This window comes from Rattus norvegicus, chromosome 18, assembly GCF_036323735.1.
Source record: "Rattus norvegicus strain BN/NHsdMcwi chromosome 18, GRCr8, whole genome shotgun sequence".
Classification (NCBI taxonomy): Eukaryota; Metazoa; Chordata; class Mammalia; order Rodentia; family Muridae; genus Rattus; species Rattus norvegicus.
In genome coordinates this window covers 61,416,851-61,437,230 of record NC_086036.1, presented here as the reverse complement: position 1 = coordinate 61,437,230, position 20,380 = coordinate 61,416,851, and the positions used below count along the sequence as shown (strand labels likewise).

The 20,380-nt window shown below is 46.9% G+C and overlaps 1 protein-coding gene and 1 pseudogene across 22 annotated transcripts in view; one reads left to right on the top strand and one right to left on the bottom strand.

Moving 5' to 3' along the window:
* Zfp532 (zinc finger protein 532) overlaps positions 1-20,380 on the bottom strand; it is a 123,570-nt gene that overhangs the window by 36,423 nt on the left and 66,767 nt on the right. For 16 of the 22 annotated variants that reach the window (XR_010059568.1, XM_039096798.2, XM_063277316.1 and 13 more), the window contains 2 exons: positions 8,076-8,257; positions 3,242-3,418 (listed from right to left, as the gene is read on the bottom strand). The exons of 3 other annotated variants lie outside the window; for them this stretch is intronic. Coding sequence is in view for 18 of the 19 variants with exons in the window: in XM_039096798.2 (XP_038952726.1) it covers positions 3,242-3,418; positions 8,076-8,257 (359 nt within the window). In the remaining variant the exon portion in view is untranslated. Of the gene's footprint in view, positions 1-3,241; positions 3,419-8,075; positions 8,258-9,371; positions 10,944-20,380 lie in introns of those variants that run through there. 3 more of the 22 variants (XM_063277322.1, XM_063277323.1, XM_063277325.1) reach the window with 3 other exon arrangements.
* Positions 14,154-20,173, top strand: LOC134482952 (keratin-associated protein 10-4-like; annotated as a pseudogene).

The window sequence follows — 20,380 nt, the reverse complement described above, 5'->3', positions numbered from 1 at the left end:
CCACGGGAAAGCCTCCGGAGAACCGTCTGTGCAGTGAGAGGGGGAAGGGGTTCCAACCCCTGAACACAAAAGCAGAGAGCAGCGAGCCGGTGGGACTTGGGGTTCACAGTGCTATGTGTATGTTGGGCGGGGGATAAAGCACTTCTAAATCCCCTGTAAGGCATGAGCAGCTGGACAACCAGACCACTGGGGGAGAGGGGACCAAAGTGTAGTGCAGCCCAGCTCTCCAGACACTGCTGGGCATGTGTGGGAAACAAAAACAAACAAACTGGGGGCCCCCCCGCACCCTGGCACTGCGAGTGTGAGGTACTGATTAAACCCCAGCAGGCGGAGGAAGCACTGCCCCCTACAGTGTAACACTCAACCCTGAGGAGCTGAACGGACACTTCCTTCAGGTCCCATGTGGGTGAGTCAGGAGGTCATTTGCTTAATGTATCAATTAATTAATCCCAGTGCCAAGGCCTTTTCCCCAAGACCTAGGGGCCCCCGGACCATGCGGATAGGGCAACACCGTGGGCTTTTTTCTCAGGAGTTTGGTCCAAATCTGCCTCCTGTACAGCTCTTCACTTAGGAACTATCATTCCAGCCTGACAAATGCATGCTCAAAATAACATAAATACCAAGCGATTATTAAAGAGGGTTCAAAGTGCCCTTTTAGACAGCAGGGGAAATATGACCACCTACATCCTGGAAAACAAGAAACAAAGCAAGTGGAGGTGCTAAAACTGCAGGATTTTTGCTCTATGTTCAGACATCTACATACTCTGTACAGAAATGGAAGTGAGACGGATACTAATTAGTGACACTGAAGAAGTCATTTGGGTAATTCTGAATTGGCTGCATAACCACAGCCACCCAAACACTGCTTGCCGTGAGGGGTCAGCACTGGGAGGTGCTCTGATTCAAAGAGCATTGGCGAGGTTTTAGTTAATTCCAAATGACCCCCAAATGGTCACAGGATAAGTAGCTCTACATCAGCCTGAATGGGTGAGGTAGCAAGGAGGGCAGTGCCTCAGCACAGTCAGGTGCCTGAAGAACTCACAGAGCTAAACAGCACCTACTGGAGAGCCAGCTGAGGACAGGGCCGGACTCAGGCAAGAGCGGAGGACGGAGGCTGGGACAAGCACAGGCTAATGCTGCTGACATGGCGGCACTGGCTCAGGGCTGTCTCTCATTTCATCAGTATGACATTTTTACTTTACAATTTCAAACACAGTAGCTTATGCCTGTGCTTAGGTTTCTGCTTATTAAAGAAACCTGAGAGTAGGACAAAAAGAAACACAAAACAAACAAACAAACAAAAAAAAAAAAAAAACAACTAAAGAACAGATTAAAACAGAATTGGGAGCGGAGTCACATGCCTAGAATGCTGGCACTGTGGGGCTGAGGCAGGAGGATGGTGAGCTGAAGGTCAGCCTGGACCATGCAGTGCAATCCTGTCCCCCAAAAAGGGAAAAAGAAAATCAAAGGAATATTTTCCTGGAGTTTCCTTCTTCCTAGGAGGGCTCTGCCCTAATACCCCAAAGGCGTCAGAAACCACAGAGACACTGCACGCTCTAATCGGATGCCTTCTCCATCTCCACAGCACGCACACTTTCCTGTCACGTCTCCTCGTTGGGGGCGACAACTTCCCTCCCTCGCTGTTTCTGGGGAGAACACGTGCTCCTTTGCTCTTACCACAGACTTCAGCTATGTCCTTTCTTTACGAAGGTCTAGAGTGTAGCTTCTTTCCTTAAAGGTCTCCTGCTTCTCTTGGGCAGTGCTGGCGCCACCACTCTCACCAAGCTGGCTACTAAGTGGCTGACAGGCAGGCAGCAGACAGAGCATAGACAGGCTGGACTAAGGGGTGTTCGTGTTGTGAAGAAGCAGAGCGGGAAGAGACCCTGTGATCTGGACCAGTGCATAATTTAGATCCTACAAATAGCTTACTTCTAGAATTCTGCACTTAAAATCTTCCTCTAAGTAAAGCTATAAAGATCCTACACCTACTGTGCTCAAACTTGAGCTAGTCGCCTGGTTTCAGTTTACAGCTGCTGTCCAGACAGAATATTTGATTTATTTTAAAGAAGAATCAGTACTATATTCATGAGGAGATGGCTGTGTTGGGTTGCACAAGTTTTCCCAGTGCGGACACTGGAGACAAAACCACTAACATCATCATTCCCTGCCGCTGTGAGAAGATATTCAGTCAAATGTGAATCCCTAATTTACAACTTGCCTCCCTTTGAGGATCAACACACAAGAGATCAGGAAAAAGACCTATTTGAAAAAATAGGTTTTAACACTGCTGTACTAAACAGCCATTCTTACACAGCTAAGAAGTACAGGCATTAGACTGCATTACCTACAGCTCCACCCCTTGTGGATCTTCAATAATGGGGTTACACACAAAAATTCACCCCAATATTGGCACAGCTAATCTCCCAGAGTCAGCACGGCCATAATGAACCCAGAAATAAAATGAACGCCACCAACCACACTGTGTGCTCACACTCCTCACAACGAGGGAGTGAGCAAATGTGTACGGAGTTCCTCCACACCCCACACAGGCACCTCAGGCTACAAACTTCAACCATTCCACCTCATTCTACTCTCCCAGACCACAGGGCACAGCTGGCCTGGCACTTACGGGAAAGGTTGACACAGAAAACAGTGCCAGGCCACACACCTGACCGATGGTGGGGCATGGGTCTGCCGCTGTGCCCACACTCGCCCCTTCTGCTCCCCTCCCCTCTGCTGACTGGCCCCTGCAGCAGACAGGCTGGTACACCCGTCTGTTCAACAGCCCTAAAGCAAAACCACATTAAATAAAATCAAATTGACTTCCACTTATCGTAGCTATAAAGTTAAATTAGTTAGTAGTGTCTCCAGCTGACTTCGCCTTTTGAATATTGCTGGGAAAGGTGTATGCTACAATAAACAGACTACAGAAATGCGGAACATAACATAGGTTGAGTTTTCTGTTTTTATAATTTTCCTAAAACTTACTTGCTAAAAATCATCTTAAGAATAAAATGGGTTGAGCGGAAATTGATGCTAAAAGCATGGATAACAGGTGACATTTGGGGACAAAGACTTTAACTGGAAAAAATGATTTGCTGAGCTATGGAGCAGAACTTCACACATCAAAATTAACAAAGCGGACAAATGTTCAGACTGTAAGTTTTGCTTGCTACAATGACAACCTCCTCTAAATGAACGCTAAAGCAGGAGAGTAAAACTCAGCCGTGGGGCGACTTACTTTGGTTCTCCTATCTTGACGCCAGGATGCTGCGTGTAGGCGTGGGAATGTGTACTTGGGGCAGACTTAAACGCCATTGGACAGATAGGGCACTTGTAGAAGACTTCACAGTGAGAGCCTTGAATGTGAGACTTCAGTGCGGCCACATCAGAGTACACAACATTGCAATGTACACATCTGTTAGAGAAACAACAGTCATTAGCACAGACCTCCGAACACCGAGTGACGTCACTGTGTCAACAGGGGGACATGAACATATCTGAGCCCGCAAAGGCTTCTCCCGGCTTTTGGAAAGGACTTTGCCGTTTCTGCTTGCAACAAAGTAAAGACAATTCTACATGCTTAAGAGTGTGGATCATGAAGTACAAACTGTCAGTCTGGAGGATCTTTAACATTTTGAAGAAGGATATAGATATATATTTAGTGAGGCTAATGAACCATGAGGGTCAGGGACAGATCAGGACCAGAGCAAGATGGTGGGGATCCTGGATTAGGAAGGACATTCATGTGCTGGCCTGACTACACGGCCTTATGTTACTACCTGTCCTAGTACCGTACTAAAGACCTTTCCAATGGCAGAGACCTTCAAATCTGCACCTACAAACCCCAACAGAGGGACAAAGAGGAGTACATGACCTGTAGCTTCCTGGTACACACTGGTGTGGTCAATGTATCTTCTACCTGTACTGCATGGTGACCCAGAGGGTGGTAAAAGTCAGCCACCGGGTTTTATCTGCTGGAAAACAAATCTGACTGTGTTCATACTTGGTCTTTAAATTCCATCTTCGGGAGTCAGCAACTCTCAAACAACGGACTGCGAGCTTCTGAAGTTCTGAGTATGACAATCAGCTCACTCCCTGCTAAAATCTACCACCGCAGAAGCAAACTTCCAAACAAAGATGCCCACCCGACCCACTCATCTCTGCACAAGGACCCTCAGCGATCCTGCTAACACCTCCCTTGGACCAGGGACTCCCTGCCTCACATATGGAAACATAAGAATGCCACAGCTCTCGGGAACCATCTGAGAGAACATGCCTCTTATATGACTGGACAAGCATGTCCCTAGTCATGTATACACAAGTCACCTAAGAAAGAAATCTGCTGGCAGGGCCTGCCCTTTGGGACACCAGGATGGACACTTCTACCCTTAGAGGACCCATGGAGCCGTCTTCTGTAATGCTACACAGAGGGTGTGTTCTGTAGAGCAGAGCGTAGAAGGCTTTGCAGGCATTTTTTTAAGAAAATCACAGTATTCTCAGTTTCATTGTTTTTGAATTTGGGAGTTTTTTGTTTGTTTTGAGACGGTCTTTCTCTGTGTAACCCTGGCTGTCGTAGAACTTGCTCTATAGACAGGGCTGCCCTCAAACTCAGAGATCCGCCTGCCTCTGCCTCCCCATGTGCTGGGGTTAAAGTCATGCACCACCACCGACAGGCAGTTTCACTGTCTTAGGGCATAGTGTGCAGTAATACACTAAAATACTGTACAAGAGAACAAGAAAAGTCCACTGTCATATCAGGAACACTGCTCTCAACACAGAAGTCAACCATACTGAAATTCCTCTGGGTCACCTTAGGATTGTCCTGACCAAGTTCATGCTCTTGTCTGCAGTTACTTGTTTGTAAAATAAGAACTGAATGGATCATTTTAGTCCCACCTTCCCCTAGAAGCTAGCCACTACAGGGGCAGAGTACTTACTGCAATCTCGATTCCTGGCCTTGGGGGAGGAGGCCCACAGATGAAACCAAGCACATCTGGGAGTGTGTAACCACAGACAGATAAGCTAGGAACTGGGGTTGGGGCTGAAGGTTCCACCTGTCCTAGTGCCACCCGAATGCCGCCCAGAGCCCACTATATCACAGGCACACACATCTTCCCATCTAACATAGGACTGGGTTGCATTAAAGCAAAAAACCAAGACACAAAGGAGCAAAGAGACGTGTGTTGATGCTACTGACTCCCTAGAGCCACGTGGCACAGAGAAAGCTTCGTGGGCACATGGTTCTGAGTTGGCAGCAGAAGTGACAGGGACTCGGTCTAAAAGGTACCACAGAGGCCAGGGGACACAGAGGAGGAGAAAGGACAGGAGAGGTCCAGGGCAACAGAGGGCAGTGAGTGAGGATTTCAGGGACCCCTTATGTATCGCAGAGCTACTCAGCATCCGCCTCACAAGTTCTGGGAGGACAGGCAAGTGCCACCATACCCAGCTCTCTTATTATTTTTTGATTAAAAAAGGTTTACAATATACAACCCTATAATAATCTCTTCCTAAATACATATATCAGGAGGCAGGAAAATTCCGAATACTTGACTTTTATTTGTAATTGACATTTGCTACCACTTAAGCCGAAGCCAGACACGGCTGGTCAGTATTTAAGAGACATGCACGATAGGACCAAAAGGATAAGCACCGCCCTCAGAAGGAACAGAGGCAGGGTTGGGAGCCTAAAGATAATCTAGAAAGAATATATAAAAATGATTAACTACAGAGACAAAGGGGTGGGGCAGGAAACAAGACAGGAACAGGCTTCCAGCTAAGCCAAGAACCATCAGCTGCCTCATCGCTTAGGACGCATGGACGTCCTCATCGCAGAAGGACGAGCATGGTGGCACTGGTTTTCAGTCCCAGGCAGAACTGTTTCAAGGCAGCTTGGGCAACAGTAGAAGACCCGTCACCAAAGAGGGGTGTGGTGGGGAGGAGGGCAGGGAAATGTTTTTAAGTTTTTATATTTTTTCTAAAGAAGTCAACATAAGCCAGGCAGTGGTGGCACAAACCTTTAAACCCAGCACTCAGAAGGAAGAAGCAAGAGGATCTCTGAGTTCAAGGCAAAGGTTTACAGATTGAAGTCTAAGACAGTAAGGACTACACAGAGCAAGCCTCTCAAAAACAAAAGTAAAGAGAAAGACAGACAGAGATGGAGATGGAGACGGAGACAGAGAGAAGGAGGGCAGCAGGAGGAATCAACATGAGCTAAACTTTCCTATAAACAAACATGGCAGGTGGACCCAGGGATGCTTACTGCTAATCCAGCTCTGGAGTGAGATGCAGGCGTGAGGCCAGCCTAGCCCACTCAGCAAGTTAAAAACCAGCCAGGGCTTCACAGTAGGAAGCAGCGTCAAAAGCAAATACACAGAACCCCGTAACACGCTTTCGCTGTCATCATTTGAATTCTCTCCAGTCTAGTGGGGAAAATCTACAATTAATAAAAATGGTAAATTTTGAAATGTAAAACTGGAAGCACCCAAATAAGTAAATCTGCCCGGGACAAATGAAGGTCAGGGCACTTTCCCAGTAAGGTGCAGGCCTTCAGTCTGCACGTGAGGTTTCTGTGGTAGGAGAGATACCAGGAATAACTCAGAGCACAGACGGCTGTCCTCTATTCATTCCAACGTAGCCTTTGTTTCACTGAGCGAAGAGAAATCTGGGAACAAACAGCGTTCAGCCGGTATCTGCTGCGAGTGCACAGGCCGCACAGCTGCCTCCCTGCCTGTGTACAGAATCCGCTCAGTTTCCAAGCGTGCGGGAAGAACCAAAGTGCCGTTGCATGTGGGTCTGCGGGCCATCTGTTTAACTGTCACGTACCAGCCGGTCGGAGGCGGGTCCCCCAAGCTACTGGGTACCACGGAGGACAGATGAATTTCTGACAAGCAAATCAAGCACAAAGGAAAAAAGCCCTGGTTTCTTGTTTTCTAAACTAAAGGTTTCCTCCCAATCCAGGTAAGATCTCAATCCATAAAGCATTTGTGCACCAAGAATGTGAAGGCATAAGATTACAGACAGAAAACTTAGCAGAGGGGAGTTTGGAGAGATGGCTCAGCAGTTAAGAGCACTGGTTCTTCAAAAGAACCTGAGTTCAATTCCAGGCACCCACGTGGCAGCTCCCGACCATCTGTAACTCCAGTTTTAAGGGATCTGAGCTCATCTTCTGACCTCGTCAGGCAATACACACACACGGTGAACAGACATACAGGCAGGCAAAACACCTATACACATAAAATAAAAAGAAAGAAATCTTAAGAGGAAGAAAATGGAGAAGAAAGAAGACGGGACAGAGCCACCCGGGAATTAGCGATCCTGGAACATAAACCAAAGGAAAATAAAATCAGCAAACCGCACCAATCCTTAGAAAACGCGTGACGGAATCAGGACTGAGCAAAACCACTGCCCCGACAGTCTAACCAAACAGTAAGGTAAGCATGTGCCACCATGACACCTCTGCTAGAACAAAGACATTATGTCACCCAAGACAGTCCCTTGAGGGGCCAAGGTAAGTGGGAAGGGGGCCGCATCTAAGAAGGCAGCAATGTCTGAGGACAAACTGTATCATCAGCTGACACTGGCTGAGGTAACGTGAAAGTCGCCAGATGTCAAAAATACACATCCGGGAGCCTCCAGGGCCAGGGTAAAGATGAGGAGGCTGGACTGTGGGGAGTTTCGGAGGGGAAACTCCAAAGATGGCCATCAGAAAAGGTTACTCGCCGGACCCTTCTGTGTGGTTACAGCACTCCCTCCTGTCTGCACTTGTGAGAAAGGGAGCAGTAAAAGGTACAGAAATGCACGGTATTCCTACAGGGGACAAATGTGAGGGACAGTAAGTACAGTGGGGAGAGAGGATGCGAAGGCCACGGCCGAGCTCCAAACATGCATTTACCTCACCCCCTGTCCTCATCTGTATGGACCGGCAAGGCCAACACGGCATTAAGGGATTCGAGCGGATCAACTCGACTACCGATGGGCTAGGTTCCCGGAGGACCACCAGGTAACCCTGAGAAGGACACGTGTGCACAGGCCCGTCAAACCGCAGCGCGGTTATCAGCGAACGACATACTGACCGAAAGCCAACTCTCCGTGTGTAGTGCAGGCAGTTCTTGGTGACGTGGCTCTGGAAGTGCACCGACCTGCAGATGGCCCCGCACTCGGGGCAGGTGTAGGGAGATTTGTGCTGATGGATTCTCTGGTGTGAGGCATAGCTGCACTGGTTAGGAAGCAGCATCTGGCAGACAGTGCAAGTCTTCTAAACAAACCAAAGGGGGAGAGACGGTTGGTCCTGCTAGGCACGGCTGACATGCATATCACCTCAGTCAAGCTGTACAGTTAGTTATGCGTCTCATCTTAAACACCGGCTAGGGAGGACTCTATGCCCGAGGAAAAGCAAACCTGAAGGTTACAAGTTTAACTTAACACCCTGCAAAACAAAAATGGTAAGAATTTACGAAGGCGGGCTCCTGCCAGAGAGGGAGCTAAAGAAAACACCGCTTTAATGGTTCCGGTTCTGTCCCTTTTGCGTTTTTTGTCCCAGAGCAAAGGGTTAGACAAGGTCTTCCTGTAAACTGTGCTCACAGATAAACTCTAGGACACGCTACCCAGCTAACAGGCCCAACAGGAGCTACAAAACTTGCCTCAGGAAAAAAGAAATTAAGCCCAGCTAATCCAGTCTCTTCTTTTTCTTCCCCAGTTACTTCAATTACTTAAATCTTAAATTCAGGAACACAAAAAGAATGGCACAGGAACTGGTTTTTCTTTTTCTACCCAAGTCGGCCTTTAAATGGATGAACTGGTTATAACATGATTTCTAATTGAAGCAAAGCACCCATGCCCAAACACATAAATTTGAACTTTAAACTGAAATTTGCAGAGCATAAGAAATTTTACAAAGCTTAAAATCTGACTGTATTAAAATAAAAATTGAAATCACCTTTAAAGAAAACTATTTCATTAATTATTAAAAAAAACCTAAATAGCCTATTTCATCTCCTTAAATGTAAGGACTAAATATCTTTTTTAAACATAATAAAAAATATTCAGTCAATATAAATGACTACCATACTGAAAACAAGTTCAAGAGAATGGCACACACACGCTTTTCAGACATTTGTCCTAAAACAAGTGCCAGTTGCATTCTAAAATGAACCATCTGCATTAAAGTAAAAGAAAGCCTCAAACTATATATTTTCCTGAGATTAAAAATACCTTCAGATTGACACCAGTTTAAAAAATATTGTTTTAATTCTTCATGGTTATTTCAATGAAACTCAGTTTAGGCTTTGATGTGACTTATAGTAAGAAATAAACAAAACTCACTTGAAAGTCATTTCTTGGCTTTTCTCCTGAAAGGACTAAAATACAAGTTTTATCCCATGAGATGTTTATTACAATCACAAAGTAAGAGCAGTACAGGCAGCAGTGACGAGGTTAATGTCGGTAACAGATGCCACTCCTAGGAATACATTCTCCAAAGGTTAAGACTTGCCACAACAAGGAAAACCAGCCGACAGACAGCGGAACTGGTCAAACAGCCTGCTCCCGGCACACAGTCCAGGCAGTCACTCGCTTCTTTGACTACAGTCTTCTAGCTTCCGTGAGAATTATGGCGTCTGCACTCCCACGGGCATCCCAGGAGGCGCACTTACTTGGAAATAAAACTCATGCTTTCATTTCTAAAAGAAGTCAAAATCCATTATACACATATGTCTACACATACACATATGCACACACTCACAGCTGAATACGCATACTCATGTATGTATATAGATATAAATATGCACATAGACATGGACTGGTCCATTTCACCGTGAGCCACGCGCCCTTTAAATACATTAGGAACTTCAGATAGATTTAAATATGAATACATTGTATCGTTTATTTCCCATACTCTATGACGTCAGCAACATTTCCATTTCACAGAAGAGGAAATAAGGCTTAAGGACGTGCGATGAAGTGCAAGCAGCGGGAGTCCGCCAGGCTCCGGGGGTGGCGGAAGGGGGGGAATGGGGTCACAGGAGCTGAGCAACCACAAGACATCCAGTAGAAAAGCTTGAACACTAAAACTGAATGCCAAAGATGTTGATGCTGAGATGAGAAATGGGTCTCTCTTTCCCGCGGCCTCTCCCCTACCTAAAGCAATGAGATTATACTACTTCTGTAACAGTACAAAGCCAACAGGGAAGAAACTCTCCAAGAACAAGGGCCATTAGAGCCAAACACTTACATTATCACCCATCGCGATAGAATAACAAACATTTGCTCTTTACAAGGTAAAATATACAACTTAAGGCTGCAGGCCATCACTGACGAGACAGTGACCTCTCTCCCCGCCCACATCAGACCGGGAGGGAGAGAGTCTGGCCTTCTGGCCAAGCACCTTCAGTCCTGCAGCTCTGAGGATGGATGGGTGCGGACACTGACCACAGCGGAGGTGCGGGGAGCTTACCTATAGTTTACACAGGCGCACACACGTTGGTGTGCAGACCCACACACCTACTCCTGCGATTCTCTCTCTCTGTCTTGGTTACTGTTGCGTGCCAAGCCTCCACTCCAGCTTGCATTCCATTCAGAAGCACTCTCCTCGAAGCTCGCATACTACCTGTGCTTCTGAACTCTTAGCACACTGTTAAGTAACTATTCCGCCTCGGGCTGCATAACTGTCCTTGTTGCAGAGAGTGGAAATGGGCTTCCACGGCACCAAAGGGGAGACTCCACTACTCTTCTGGGACACTCTGAATATATGACAGGGTGCCCGTTCCCTGGGCTTAGGGACACACTGAACACAGGAGAGCATGTGGATTCTTTGTGGTTTAACAGACTCTGACTTTCCCTTCCTTTTTGTTAAAAGTCAAGGAAATTTTTCCTTAATTGGCACAAACTGAGGCTGCTCGTCAACTCAGTAGGAGAACCAGCAGTTTAGCTCAGCAGTGCGTGGCCTGTAAGAGAAGAAATCAGAAGAAATACATATGTGGATTTATTTGTCTCTGGAAATTAGGCTTACTGTCCTCAGAACATGCATAAAGGTTGTGAAGCTTAGGCAAAGCAGCTAATTTCTTCTCTGGGGGCAGCCTCATTTGCTCAGAGAATGGTTTTAATTAATCTTACTTGTCAACAGTAAAGCAGCACTAGAAAACTAGAAAAGGTGGCTGAAAAGGTCACAGTCCCCCCTGAGCCTGACGGGCCAGTGGCCAGGAGCCTGAAATTGAACACAGGCTGGAGGAGGGGACAAGGTCTGATGTCCCTGAAGAGGTTGGACTGTGAGGCTCAGCGCTCGCTTTGCATAAGTGAGGAATTACCTGAGCAACAAGGAAAACAAGTTTTTGTTTCAATTTGCTCTTTTAGGAAGAAATATAGCCAGGGAACAGTAACAGGGGAAGGGTGAGAGCAGGGGGAGTCTAGAGACCACCCTCACAGGTAAACTTAGAGCTCAGGCCTGCAACACACAGGATGCAGAAGCCAGGGCACTGCAGCTGGGTGGGGGTGGGGCAGATGTGAAGTCAACTGCCACTCCCCTTTAACACGGGGGCCTCCACACACTGTGTCCACAGTCAGCTCATGCTCTTAATGGTCATAGTAAGGCATAGCAATTTCTTTCCTGGGTTTCCCATTTCAGAATTAGCTCAGAGAGAAAGCACTTTATTTCCAGATCTCATTTAAACAGGAATGGCGGCACAAAGCATGTATCACGCACACTGGTTATATGTGTCCTTTGTTCCCAGAGCTAGTGAGCAATTGCTCCCAAACCATTTGCCACAGCCCAAACTCCTAGCAAGAGCTGGCTAAACAAGGTAATTGGCAGACAGACGCATGGCAGACACACATATAGACTTGGAGGATTATTTCTAGAGAATTCTAGTTCCTTAAGAGTTGGCCACACTACCATGTAAACTGGAGCAAGACAAAATTAGCAGTTTGGAGAACAGTGCCAAAAAGTCTTCAGCTGAAAGCCAGTGGCCCACATCTGTAGTCCCTGCATTTGGGCAAGAGAATCATCAGTTCAAGATCAGCCTGGGTTGTAGCAAGAGTCTGTCTAAAATAATAAAGCCCAAAGGCTGTGGGTACAACCTGCCTAGTGTGGCTACGTGGGCTTACTCTGCAGAGGCAAGGAAACTTAGTCTTCTGATGATGGGGGACTATGCTCTAGGCCTTCTAGAACAAAGTGCTTGAGAGCAGTTTATCTAGAAACAAGAGCAGGGCAGAGATAGACCAAAAGGGGGGCTTGAGTGTACACTGCTCGTCCTGAGGACCAGATCCCATCACACATACTGGGCAGCTCACAACTGACTATAGCTCCTGCTTCAGGGGGTCTGGTCTGCTCTATCTGCCTGCACACATGTGAACAAATGAAAACACACACACACAGTTTTGATTCTATGTCTGTGTGTGCGCATGTATAATAAGAATATGGGTATGCGGTGACACAGCAGCCATGTGGAGACCTGAGAACAATTCACAGGTTTGGTTCTCTCCTTCCAGGATGCAGGTTCCAGGGATTGAACTCGGGTACTCAAGCTTGGTGAGGCAGGTACATTTACTGCTGAGCCATCTCACCAGTCCAAAAACCAAAATATATTTTTGTAATTGCTTAGAGGGACTGGAGAGGTGGCTTGACAGTCTAAAAGAGCACTAGCTGCTCTGGTAGAGGGTCCGGCATCCATGCTGACTTATAGCCACTAATAATCCCAATTCCAGGGATCCTATGCCCCGACCTCCATGGACATCAAGCATGGGCGTGGTGCACAGGCCCCGTACACATAACTTTAAATATGAAAAAGCAAAGTTTAACTGCCCATAAAGCTCTTGAGACTGAACACGTTATCAGCCTCTAAAAGTGAGGGCCAAGCAGATATGCCTTCCCTATCTGCTGCTCTCCTGAGGCCAATGCCCAAACAAGCCCAAGGCTGCACTCTGGGGTTCCTCAGGGCCCCAACCTTAAAGTTGGGAAGCAACAAAATGAAGGCGAGGCATGAGCTGGCAATGAAGAACATACTAAGCTCTACCAGTTGGACTCTTGTTTTTCTAATTGCAAAATAAAAAAATATATACCCAAGAGCCTGGTGCAGACTGATTTTACAATAATGTGAAACCTACAGAAACATGCTTTACAATTAAGAACTTACTTTAAACTAAATGCATTCACACGTGGACTTATTTGTGAAGATCAGAGGTGACATGAGGCATCTTCCTCAAACCCTTTCCCAGCTTCTTTTAAAGACAGAGTCTTTCACTGGGACTTGGGGCTCGCTGTATAGCGGGACTGTCAGTCAGCCCCCGAGTCCCCTTGCGGGAGTCCACCTTCCCAGCACTGGCCTGAGCTGTCACACGTGCATCCGGCTACACTTCGTCATGCTTCTACTAAGAAGTGAATCTCGGCATCAACTTTTAAACCTGCAGACATCAGTTCTTGAACACTTCACCTGGCCTCACGATGTACTCACTGACTTGCTCAAGGTGCCTGAAGTTATGCATCAGGCAGTGAAAAGGGGAGCCCCAAACTGCAGCCTGTGGTTGTGAGTACATGTGAGTTAATGAGTCTGTTTGTAAGTGCATGAATGAATGTGAGTCTATAAATACGCAAGTGAGTGCAAGAGTGTGCCTGAGAGTACGTGTGAGGACAAGTGCATATCTCGAGTGTGCATGTGTGAATGTGTCGCCTGCCCACGGCTTTGTTTTCATTATACTACTCCATTCCGTGCTGCAAGGAAGAGAGGACCCTTTCCCTCAGCTGCAGAACCCACCCAAGCATATGCTGGGGACCCTGGACCACATCACCTGCCACGTATGATAAATCCCATGACTCGGACACAGGCCAAGAGTAGTGCAAGCCAAGGAAGCCTACACACATCCTCTACGGCAAGCCAGCTCTTTCCAGAGACTACCGGGCATGGCTGAGCATGGTACCAGCCCCTGAAAAAGAGGTGTTCTGCTGCTCTGGGGTAGCTGCAGGATTCCTACAGGTCATTCATAAAACATGGGAAGGACAACAGAGACCAGCGGAGACAGGCTCAGCAAATGTCATGGACACAGTCTCCAAAGGCTGAATGCCAAGAGTGGGAGTCACAGCAGAAGTCTTAGGAAGAAAGCCTTGCTAGGCTCAGAAGCACAGGTCTCAACAAAGATCCGTTCTAAAAATACATGAGACAGACAGGCAGGCAGGCAGAGAGAGGGAGAGAGGGAGGGAGGGGGAGGGAGGAAGAGAGGGACGAAGAGAGGGAGAGAGAGAGAAAGAAGGGGGGGGGCACCTGTGGTTGGGGAGCTAGGGCTGAGCTATACAAAATGGCTGAGAGCTGAGGAGAAAGGCTGAGGGCCAATCACTGGCCATGAGAGGAAAGAGAAGCTGTCTCTCTGGAACATGTGGCTGAGGGGAAAGAAACTGACACTGGGTAGTGAATGGCCAGTCAGAAATCTCTAAATGGATGCATGGCGTGGAAGGAACTATCTGCCAAGGAGGAAGTGGGGTGGGAAGGAGAAGGAAGGACAGGGCACATAAAACCACAACAGAATACCACCCAAGGAAAGCCACAGTGAATGTATTTCTTTGTATGCTAATCAAAAACAATTGATTTAAATAAGAGGAACCAAATCTCACCACAGGAGCTCAGGTGGAGCAAGTGTATCCCTCTAAGTTTGAGACCAACCTCTTCTACACAGCAAATTCCAGGATAGTCAGAGCTACACAATAGAGGGACCCAATCTTTAAGAAAAGTAGGGGCTGGAGGGATGGCTCAGTGGTTAAGAGCACTGACTGCTGTTCCAAAAAGTCCCGAGTTCAAATCCCAGCAATCACATGGTGGCTCACAACCATCTGTAATGAGATCTGATGGCCTCTTCTGGTGTGTCTGAAGACAACGACAGTGTACTCATGTGAATAAAATAAATCTTTTTTTTTTAAAATAAAAAATTAAAACAAGGCCAAGTACAGGTATGAAATTCCACCACAGGGAAGCAAAGATCCTAAATTCGAAGCCGGCCTGAACTGCAGAGCAACATCTCGTCTTAAGGCAACAACAAAGCAAAGTGGAGAACTTCCTCTTCCAGAAAAATGGCGCACAAGTGTCCTTTCCTGTCCTCCCAGTGCAGCCAAAGGGTCACACAGCCTGACCAGGCACCACTCCTTAGAGTACGGCTATTCCCATACCTGAGAAATCAGTAGCTGAACCCCAAACTCTGAAACCAGTAAGTTCAAGAGAATTGCAGAATACAAAATAAATAAACATTGATTTCTCTATATACTACCAATGGACTTATGCATAGCAAAATTATAATTGTTTTAAGATGATAGATTTCAGGTGGGGATTCAGGTTAGCCTATCTTGAGCTCTATGTTTCATTCCCAGTACGACAAACAACTAATTGATCAATCAAACAACCAAAAATCTACCAAAGCATGAACAGAACATACATGCTGGAAAACACACAGCGGTTAAAGACTTGAACATGTGGGGCCAGGCTGTCTGAGGACTAAAAGGCTCAGCACATAAAGATGCCAATTCTCCCTTTAAAGTACTTCGGACCTTTACCCTAATTTCCACCATGGGGCTGGGGCTGGCACAACTTCCTTGTAGATATTCTGACTTCATATAGGAGGCAAGTGAGTGGGATCTTGGAAGCAACCCTGGAGGAGAATCATCTGCTCTACTGAGAACAGTGTATATCGTGAGCTTTAAGCCTGGGTGTATGGAGAGAGAGACAGACACATGGACCAACAAACACCCCACCAATATGTCAGTGACAATCTGGCAAAGGTGCACACCATTCCCAGGAGGAAAGACCAGCAGCCTTTTCAGCAAGGGATGCTAGAGAACACAGTCGAGCATGGACTAAAAACTGAGCAGCCTGGTCGGGTGCCTACGAAAGTTCAAAACCAATCACAGGCACAAACGTGAAACACAGAACCAAAGACCTTTGGGGTACCTGGCATGTAGCTAGTGCTTTTAACCCTCACGTTCAGAAGGCAGAGGCAGGTGTCCCTGTGAATACAAGAGGGTCTAGATAGCAAGTTCCTGGACAGATAAGGCTACACACGATAAAAACAAACAAAATGCACTTGTTACTCTTGCAGAGGACCTGGGTTCAATCCTAGCATCCGCATGGGTACCAGGCATGTGTGGAACACACAAAGCACTCCTACACATAACACAAATAAGTGTCTAAGAATTTTTATAAACAGTAAGGTGGAGAAAAATGAAGGCAATCACCGGACATCAACTCCTCAATGACACACATGCACACACATATACAACATCTACAGATGCACATGAGCACACACACATTTCTTAAAATACTTAATTTGAATGTGTTCTGCCTGCATGTATGTATGAGCAACACATGAATGCAGTACCCACAGGGGTCAGGAGGGCATCAGATGCCCTGGAACTGGAATTATAGACAGTTGTGAAGGCCACGTGGGTGAGAAGCAAATCACTGTCCTACCAGGAGCGGCGAGAACTCCGTCTCTCCAGCCAACATCTTTGTAATAAAACCAGAAACAAAACAAAAACCAGAACCATGGTACAGCCACATTACTGTGCTACCACACCCCAATAGAACAGAACAGACGACAGGGGGCCTAAACTAGGGATTGGCTCAGAACATTTTGATGTAGGGAAGTAAGTCCTCAATCCTGATCTTCCCCGTGCAGCCTGCAATTTCTTCAGTGCTGGGCGGTCAGCCAGAGCCACACAATCCCAAATAACACTTCCGTGTGCTATGTTTCAAAGCTAAGATATCTGCACTTGTCTTGGGCACTTTCTTTTCTTTCTTTCTTTCTTTTTAAATAATTTATTTAATTTTATTCGATGTGTATTGGTGTGAGAATGTCAGATCCCCTGGGACTAGAGTTACAAACAGTTATGAGCTGCTATGCGGGTGCTGGAATTGACCCCAGGTCTTCTGGAAGAACAGCCAATGCTCTTAACAGCTGAGCTATCTCTCCAGCCCCAATCGTGGGCATTTTCTTATACTGTCAATTAATGATGGTTTACTGAGAACATGACATCATCCACCATAAGGCGGCATCTGTACTGATCCAGGTATTTAGATGTTTCCAGGGAACTGTACTGCCCATCCTCTTACATACTGCACGGATCTCCTTACCTTAACATTAGTGAATGTGCAAATGTCCAGAAGGCAGACAGGTAGCAGTTGCCAGGGGCTAAGACACAACAGGGTGGCAATGAGAGTTATTCTCATGGGGGGGAAATAATTGTGCTACCTGACCACGCCGCTGTCAATGTTTTGGCTGTGATATTACTTTGTGTTTCTATGGACTGTCATTGGGGGTACTAAATGAAGGGTTTGCATAGAACTTCTCATATTTCTTGCATGGACCTACAATTATCTCAAAATAAGAAAAGAAATAGGATCCCACTACCATACTGCCTGCTTCTCCAGGCCCAGCTAAAATCAACTGAGAGTGTAAGGCACCAGCTGGTCGAGGGCCCAAAGGACACTTTCAACCCTTCGGAATCTACAGAGACAGCAGGAACACTCCAGAAATCGACTGTGGATGACTCTAACTAAGACTGACACTGGGGCCCATCTCGGGGAAGTCAAGAGTGGAGCCCACACTTTGACGGCACTGGAACCTGCCTCAGAGAGCATGCTGGGACATGAGGACAGGGCTTTTACAGCTGTGAAGCAATCCTGTTTCTCAACTCACCAATGAGGAACCAAGAAGGTGGAGGTTAAAGGGAAAATGGAAAACAAAAGTAGGTTTTAAATCCTTGGACACAGCAGAAAACAGGAATCAGGCTTGGAAAAGCCTTTGGTACCCTGGTTCAACCTCCAAATTTTCTAAGAAAAAAAAAAATTAAGTATCACTCTCAGAAAAGACACTGTTTTGACAGGTAGGTATTTCCTGAACTGACACTAGCTAAAATGCATGTGGTTGGTAAGCTCAACAATGGATAAAAACTATAATCCCTTCCCAATACTGCGGCCCTGCCACCTGCTGCTGCAGTAGCAGTAGTGAAGGGCACCCAGCTCCCACCACATTTTGAAGCCATATTGTTCTTCCTGCTTCAGAAAAGTCTCGAAGTGGCTCAGAGTAGAGCCGGGAGGAAGAGCCATTCCATGCAAAGCTAGCACAGGCCCAAGCTGCTGAGGTAGAATCATGCATCTCCCCTGGAGCAGGGGAGCAGCTACCTATGCACACCAAGACTGTATGTGAGTCTTCTGGACCAGGACTGCAGAGAGACGGAGAAAGGAGTGCCGGGAGGAGAGCGCCACACAGGCGCTGCTAAAGCACCCGAAGAGCACAAGCTGACCGACAAACAGCTACTGAGGGTCTGGATGGTCTTGGGCATAAGTAGAGAGAGGGCGTATTATGTTTACTCAATGTACATCTGCCAGGACTCATTCCTTTGGATTCCAGACGTAGGTCACCAACATCAGGGTTTACTTGTCCCAGCAAAATACGGTTTAAAAAGAGAAAAGACCAAGGAACAGGAGACTCACCTCCCCTAGGGAGAGCGTCACCACTTGCCCCAGCCCAAGCGTCAATCCTGAGAATCTGAGAAAAGCTGGAAGCACAGGCACCACTCTAGTCAGGTCCTTCCAGGCCCCAAGGCAAGGCACAGCTGAGGGCAGCCAAACTAAGAAGCCACAACCATGAGGTGCAGCCTGGGCCCTGCGGGAGCCAGGCCACCACACTGCCCACTGACACACAACAGCACAATCAATCAGGAAATGACTCTGGGGCTTTGCTCTTCATGATGAAGAGGAAGCCTGACCTAGGGAGACTGCTGACAAGGTAGGGGGCTGTGTGCATGGGCAGAACCCAGCTTTCAGTCATCACTAGGACGTGCTCTGACAGCAAGAGCCAGCATGATAACTCCTCCTCTCCCTGGATACATGAAACACTCAAACCTGCAAAAATGTGGTTAAAACTCCTCTTCAACTAGACAGAAAACACGGGGGAGAAAACAAACAAAACAAGCAAATAACATAACAGGTATTATCTTTCATTCCCTAAACTCAAAATCCTACACACAGTTTAAGTCAGTGGCTGACCTTGAAAAACTACAGACAGTATCAGGCTTCTGACCACACAACACAAAGCTCCTAGAGAACAAGATTCTGGGGGAAAGAAAGGGAAACTCACCTACCACTGGGTCTTCACACCAGCGAGGCTGAGGCCCTCGAACGGGGCTCAACCCAGGCCCCCCACCCTTTTGAGCCACACAAGTCTTTTCACCCAACAAAATGTTGTCTGTGTGTGTGTGTGAGTGTGTGTCTGTGTGTGTGTCTGTATGTGTGTCTGTGTGTGTGTGTGTGTGTGTGTGTGTCTGTGTGTGTGTCTGTGTGGGTGTCTGTGTGTGTCTGTGTGTGTGTCTGTGTGTCTGTGTGTGTGTCTGTGTGTGTGTCTGTGTGTCTGTGTGTGTGTCTGTGTGTGTCTGTGTGGGTGTCTGTGTGTGTGTGAGTGTGTGTTGAGTGTGTGTGTGTGTGTGTGTGTGTCTGTGTGGGTGTCTGTGTGTGTCTGTGTGTGTGTGAGTGTGTGTGTGTGTGTCTGTGTGTGTGTCTGTGTGTGTGTCTGTGTGTGTGAGTGTGTGTTGAGTGTGTGTTGAGTGTGTGTGTGTGTCTGTGTGTGTCTGTGTGTGTGTGTGTCTGTGTGTGTGTGTGTGGGTGTCTGTGTGTGTCTGTGTGTGTGTCTGTGTGTGTGTCTGTGTGTGTGTCTGTGTGTGTGTGTGTCTGTGTGTGTCTGTGTGTGTGTGTGTCTGTGTGTGTCTGTGTGTGTGTGTCTGTGTGTGTCTGTGTGTGTGTCTGTGTGTGTCTGTGTGTGTGTCTGTGTGTGTGTCTGTGTGTGTCTGTGTGTCTGTGTGTCTGTGTGTGTGTGTGTGTGAGTGTGTGTGTGTCTGTGTGGGTGTCTGTGTGTGTGTGTGTCTGTGTGTGTGTGTCTGTGTGTGTCTGTGTGTGTGTCTGTGTGTGTCTGTGTGGGTGCTCTTCCTGCACACACACACTGACACACACACACCCCATGTTCTCTCTAGTTGGCAATTATTTCACCCAGCATATAAGGAATGTTTGTTACGCACGCCGTGTATTAGCCAGAGCCTGTTTCATGGAGAAAGTGAATGAGGTAAAGATTGATGCACATTATAAACTGTCTTTCAGCAACAGCAACCTGAACTTCACCTCGAAAAGTCACAGACACAAAGGTTTGCGGAGTCAGGTGATTGGCAATTTGATGTTAAAATCACCATGACCATTACTGAACACACTTATAAAACAGGCTCTAAGTAGACGTGCCTCAGTCATGCCCGGCAGTGTTTAAGTCATTTCACTGCTATAGATATCAGAAATTGTCAAAATTTCAAAACTGAAACGCTCAGATACTGGGCCAATGTAATCCAAACTAAACACTTAAAATGAGA